Source organism: Alligator sinensis, unplaced genomic scaffold (assembly GCF_000455745.1).
Source record: "Alligator sinensis unplaced genomic scaffold, ASM45574v1 scaffold832_2, whole genome shotgun sequence".
NCBI lineage: Eukaryota > Metazoa > Chordata > Crocodylia > Alligatoridae > Alligator > Alligator sinensis.
In genome coordinates, this window is record NW_005842745.1 from 510,427 (window position 1) to 517,161 (window position 6,735).

The 6,735-nt window shown below is 41.4% G+C and overlaps 1 protein-coding gene across 5 annotated transcripts in view; it reads left to right on the plus strand.

Annotated features, from left to right (window-relative positions):
• Positions 1-6,735, plus strand: part of RPS6KA2 (ribosomal protein S6 kinase A2) — a 460,482-nt gene that overhangs the window by 275,198 nt on the left and 178,549 nt on the right. For 4 of the 5 annotated variants that reach the window (XM_014525104.2, XM_025216519.1, XM_025216520.1 and 1 more), the window contains exon 3: positions 1,166-1,247. In XM_014525104.2, the coding sequence (XP_014380590.1) occupies positions 1,166-1,247 (82 nt within the window). Of the gene's footprint in view, positions 1-1,165; positions 1,248-3,580; positions 3,699-6,735 lie in introns of all 5 variants that reach the window. The other variant, XM_025216522.1, reaches the window with a different exon arrangement.

Sequence of the window (6,735 nt, forward strand, 5' to 3'; positions counted from 1 at the left end):
TGTGCTGTGGGTGGGAAGAGTTGATAAAGTTGCAGGATGCCTGAACCAATACAGGCTAAAATGACAGCCACAAAACTTTGTAACCCAGTTGAGGCTTATTGTCAGTTATTTTTTTGAATGCTACCTTTCATTGCTTTTTTGAATTCTGCTTTTCTTCCTATTTCTGCCCAGTCTGAAATAAAAAAGAAAAACTGTTCTCTGAAGTTTTTGACCCCAGAACCTGTAGGTACTGGAAATTCACTGAAAAATCCTGCTTATCTTACATTTCCCACCTCATCTGATAGAACAAAGCATCATGATGTATTGCGAGGTTCACATTGACTTGCATTCTCATCCTACCTGAGATTTAGCTTTGACACTGGATGATGGTAGAAAGAATTGCTGCACATAGCAAAGCAGAAAGTGTTCACTATTTTAACTTTTAAAATATTTTGCTTTCTTTGTAAATTTGCAGAGGCAGAAGGTGCAATAATACAAACCTGTCTCAGATATGTGTAAAGGCAAACTGCCCATATGCTAGTAATCAATTGATCTGTCCAATTTTAGTCTTTTTCTGTTCATGCAGACTGTATGAACAGACTTTGATCGGTAGTGTTTTTTAGCCACTGTAATAAGATGTAATTTTGCAATCTGTAGTGTTTTGTAGCCACTGTAATAAGATGTAATTTTGCAATGAGTACCTATGGGTTGTTAAGTGAACTGTTCATTTCAGCTGTGTCTAAGACAACTACATGTTAAACTGTTCATTACTCATTATTCATGACTGACAGCCTAAACTACATGGTATTGTTTCTTCTCTGTGATTCAAATGACTATTCCATTTTAAATAGGTGAGCACCTTAGGGAATAAATGGTAAATCCTTTGTTTTCATGTCAAGTTGTTCTCAGGTCAACGACATGTTTGCAAATATTGTTTGGTATTATTCACCCTGTAAGAGCACTTGATAATACTGAACATATTTTTGTTACGGAGGAGTAATAGGTTACAAAATGAAGCTCTCCAGGGCTAATTTAGCCACTTGTGAGTGAAATAGAAACAAAACATTTTCAGCTATTATTTTTCATTAGAATGCTTAAAGTCTCTGTATCCATTACTCTGTCAAATGCAGCAAATGCTTAGCTCAAAGCATAGTTCTTAGTTGCATAAGATGTCTGCTTTCTGTAGGTATTTCTGGTGAGGAAGATCAAAGGATCTGATGCTGGGCAGCTTTATGCGATGAAGGTACTCAAGAAAGCAACTCTGAAAGGTAAGAATTAAACTATGAGGCTGATGGCCCCCTCTTTCTTGTACTATAAAATTTCCTTTACTGTAATTTTAGGAATTATTGCAATTCTATAGCATAATAGGAACTAAAAATGCCAAAAGCATGTTTCCTGTCACATTCTAAAATTCCACATCATTAGGAGCTGAACGAAGGCAACCAGGTGCCCAGGGCAGAGGGATGCACAAGGGCAGTGATGACTTCTGTTTTCTGCCATGCCACTAGCATGATTATGCGACTGTGGTGGCCCCTGATATTTTTCAGTTGTTCCCCTGGTCTCCCCAAGTCAGCGTCCTAGGTGGCTACCCAGGTTGCCCCATCCCGGTTACACTACTGAGCTGATCTTGATAAAGAGCAAAGGTAGGTAAACGGGGCCTGATTTTTTTTATTTTTTTATTTTTTTTTCCCCAAAGGGCATCAACCTGACCACCAAGTTTTCAGTGGACTATTGCCCTACAAATAACTTGAAGCACAGAATAACAGATGCAATTATTTGCAGATGCAAGTGAGGGAACATTTAGTAAACCATTTGGCAGCACCCACAAATCAACCGATAGGCCTGAGTTTATATTTGCCCTTCTGATTACATTCCATTCAGACTGATTTTAAGCACCAAATAGGAAGATGATCCTGAAACTTGGACCATTGCATTTTTATTAAAAAACAAGAATCTTTACTGTTGTTTCTGATGGCTTTAGGCATTTTTGAGAAAATCCACTATGCTGCTGTTGCTATCACCAGAAGGTATGGTTGCACTGTGTGTTCATAAGGAGTAAAATGCTTGTGCAAGCAAAGCTGTGCAATGATTGCTATGAAAAAAGATAACATTAAAGAGAAATAAACAGTGTTGTTCCCTCTATAATGCATGCAATAACTCAGGCTAAGTAGCAAAAAGAAATGTGGTTGCCTTTATGGAAAATGAAATGTTCTGCTGTTTTTTCATTTTATTCTTGTCATAACTGTTCAGATAGACTTCACTGAGTTGATTCAGTGTTATCTTTGTTGGCCGTACTATATGGGAGCCTGAGAATAGATAAGGAATTTGGTATTTGCTAGTTCTGCATCATTTCTTGGCTGTTTTTAATAAGGGTTATTTATAGGATCTCTGGGGCTTCTGTTATTTTGCATCTGTGTGGTGGCACTTTCTGTTGTTGAAATAAATTTAAATAAATGCAACTGTAAAAAGTAACTCTATTGGTTTTAAAAAAAGGCCCTCTGTCAAGGATTTCTCATTATGTAGATGAAGACCTATGGGACCAGACTTTCAGTTGACTAATAACTTTTGTGTGCTTCTGACAGTCTGCTTTACAGCTTGTGTGTGGACTTCAGTTGGGAGCAAGCCAAGAGAGGTGGGATGTTGGTCAGTCATCTAGAGCGGACTGTCAGCTAAAGTAGTCTCACTCAGACCATATGTAGTTCCCAGGTAGTGCAGTAAACATGACACCTTGGGTGGAAAAAGGGCTAGGTATTGCCAAGTCAGTTCGAGCTCCCCCCAGAAAGGTTCTGGCACCTAGCAGTATTTGATTAGCTACTTGTCCCAGCCAGACCTTCCTTCAGGTTGATAGTAAGAAATGTGTTTCCCCCTTCAACCTCACTCAACTGTGTTGGCTTAGCCCTGACAGCACTTGCAGATAAAGCAAGGCAAGACTGAATGAACTCACATCAGCTCCTCACCCTCTCCCTTTCTTTTTCAGTATGAGGTTGATATGTCCTATGCCATGCCCAGCCTAAGATGCTTTGGAGGGAACTAATTTTTAGAAAGTTGAGAACACTGAATGTAAAATCCTTCTTAAGTGTTCAACTGGAGAATCCAATGTCAGTGGTCAACCTAGAAAATTTCGTTGAAACTACCTATAGAGTAGTGGCTGATGACAGGGCACAAGCAGTTCTTTCAGATGCCAACCAAAACAGGTAAATGTAAAAGTAAGCAGCGCTCAGCCCTCTTTCCAGTGTCAGGCTTCTTTAAAAACAGTAATTTTAAAAACGATGAAGTAGCTGCTGATCTTTCATTCAATTTAGAAGTATATTCCTGCAAAATAGTATGGTGCCAATACCCACTTAAATGTCTCTGAAATGTATGAACATTAAAAACTGAGAGCGAGTGAGCACACAATCCCTATACTGGAACAAATCCTCAAGTCCTTTTATTTGTGTTTTAGTTGAACAACATTTTTAGTTTTGTGTGTGTGTTTCCTCACCCTTGTGGAAATTGCTGTCTGCCTTGCTCCAGGCACACAAGGCAGACACACCACTTATTTTTGTTTTGTACGAACCCTTCCTCTGAGGTAAGAACTGTGCTTTCTCACATCCTGCTACAGAAATGGCACATACTTTGATACTTGGAGGAGAAACAGCATCTGGTTTTGTCTCCTGCAACATACAGCAGCCTCACCACTGAATAGCCCGAATTAGTATTCTAGATCCCTGGAGAAAATGGTTAGTAAATGATACCAAATGTATTGTAAAAGATCTGTAAATTTAGCTCTTTTCACATAAATATGTCAAAGCTGAGATTATTTTAACCTCTGCAGAGGGGTTTGACCTAGAGTGGTGTCATACGTTCAATTTAACATTTTCTAAGTGCAACTAAAATGCAAGCAGACACATGGGATGTTGTCATATGTTACAGTTTGTATGTGCTAACTCTAGGAAATGTTATACAGTTTTGGAGTTAGAACTTGTTGTGAGCAGTTGCATGTTAAGGGTCAATATCCTCACTGGTGTGCCTAGCTCTGACTTGCTGCTAGACAGCTAGTAAGCAGGGTTGTGGCTAGGAGCTGCCAAGTATGTCTGTAACTCCCCAGCTCTCTTGTGGCTCTCCCAGCTCCCCTGCAGATACCAGCAACTCAACTCAACCTGGCCCCAGCTCTCCTGTGGATGCCCAGCTCTCTGGTTCTCTGTCAGTCTGGGACAGTAGGTCATCCATGTGGGGAGAGCTGGGAGCAGTGCATCTTGGGCTGCGGGAGGACTGCAAACTGTTCATATTGGCCCCATGAACCAGACTGATGTTACTGCAATATAAGCTCCCTAATACCAGCCAGAGAGATTCTTCACTTAAAAAAGGTGTTACTCTGAGATACTCAGAGCCCACCTAACTCATCATTTTCTGCCCTGTCACATGGACACTCCCATCTTAAGAGTTGGGTTTTTTTTAAGGACATTTTTTTGTGTTCCAAGTAAAATCAGTCAAATCAATTCCAACTCCATGAGTCATTCAAGAACCAAATGTGTCCCTACTACCAGCAAACATCCTCCACCCCAACCTGGGGCTTCAGATGCTTCCAAATCCTTTGGCAGGCATTCTACGTGCAGACCCAAGCCCAGAAGCTTGGGGTTCGGATGTCCCTGAGTTGGCTTGCCCTCAGCCATGTGGCTGCAGGAGCAAGCTAATGAGGAGTCTCCCATTTCTATAAAGTCAGCATGTAGCCGAGATCCTCCCACTGGAAGCTGGTTAGTGGGTAGCTAACTATGAGGCTCTCATAGGGAGTTCTGTCCTCAAGCAGACAAGGATGCAGCCCTCCACTACACGGTGCCAAAGGATGCAATCCTCCACTACACAGTGCCATTTTAATTGCATTACCTTGGTCAGGGTATTTCCCCTGCCACCATAGTGGTCATGATATTTCCCCTGCTGTCTCAAGAATTATTTAGCACACAGGAAGGGTAAAATATAATAACATCCATGTTCAAGCAGTTCAGCATGTGTTAAGTGCCCTCCTGAAGTTTCCTTTCAGCGGAGGGTTATATCCTAAGAGGTACTGACGTTTAACTGCATTCTAGTTATTTGTACCTGTTGCAAGTGAATGTGTGAAAAGGCCCCTGCAGTCCTTCAGAACCTTGCCAAGTGTCCTATCTTCCTACCATACCATAATACTCTCTGCTACCTCAAATGCTTGTGATTTTCCTCCTGCTGCATGTACCGTGGCATCCCCTTTTCCTTCTCTTTTCTTACACTGGTTGCAAGGTGCTCAAGCTGTAAGTATGCTGAGATCTCTCCTGAATCCAGTTTCTGCCATGCTCAGGTTGGTAACACACTCAATTCCAATCACAGAGTTCATCTTCATCAACTTTTGTACCACAAATTAAGTAACTGCAGATTAACTCAAGGTAGTTGATTATATTTGCAAAATGAGTGTGGATGCTACAAAGTTTTTGATTCAGGCTACAAACTTTTGTTCATTACCATAGGGATCCACATAAGGCAATGAATAAATGTTTGTAGTTTGGATCAAACATATGGGGATGTCAATAGTATCTTCTGTAAATATGCTAACTTGACAGCCACTTTACCTGAGGAACAAGAATGAACACAATCCCAGGGTCATGGGGGAAAAAGAAAATTAAAAAAGAGCAAGAGTGGAAGTTCCTGTCAATGAGACTCCATGCAATTTTGGCATCAAGGTTAATAGTTTTGACAGCTTTATTTGATCTTTAAAAGAGGGTTTGATCATCCCTGCCCACCGACACTGTGCACAGCTGGGAATCGCTTCAACTTGAAGTGATTTCTGTCCCTATCCCTGGAGCTTAAGGTATGGTTATGATGTTAACTGTACAGATGACACCAATGGAATGTATAGATGCCACGAGACCATATAAATTCCACAGAGAATCCAGGATGTTCTTAGTCATGATACTCATAACTATTAACGTCCAAATTTTGAACAACTGAGCTTAAAAAACTAAGTCCCTTGCAGTAGATGCCACCCAAGACACTGTGTATCAAGTAACTGGGTTTTCCATTCTAAGCCCCAAATCCAACCCCTCTTTAGGCAGCTATATATCTAAATTCAGACACACAAGTGGCAGCCAGTGCCACTTACACAGAATGTATACTCTGTAATACAGGGGAGAAGGTGGAGCAGGTCCTTCTCCCTTTTTAGCCTAATAGCTAACTGGCTGGGGCACCTGTGTGCTCAGAAGGACAAATCTAATTATGCCGGGGGAGTAAGTAAAATCTAAACAGGTGACCCTAAATTTCACTTATGCATCTACATTTAGACAGGTGTGGCAGAACTGCATTCTCTCAGGTGCACCCCTGACAACCTTCTCTGCCCTTCTCCCCACTCTGGTGCCCTAGTACTCTCCCGCCTTGATGTTATGAAAGACAGATTTGGGGAACTGTCCTTAGATAGCCAGGCTGCCAGCCTGGTAATCTCTAACTGCAATGAAGATCTCTCTCCCTCCTCCCCACCACCAAGTCTTGAACCCAGAAAAAGTGAAAGCTGGGCCTTGCACGCCTCTTGAAGAATACTTCATCCTGTCGCATAGGCTTTGTAAAAGGTAAAGAGCCTTCTTTTCCCCAATCAAATTTTGTATGTCCAAAACAAATTTTAAAATATTTGTCCTTACAGCTTGCAACAGGGCTGTCTAACTGGCAGCCCATGAGGAGCCAGCATGTGGCCTGTAGGTTGCATGTGACTCATGAGTTGTTAACATATGTCCCACAGGTCCCAGAAGCTGCCTCTTCTGCTGC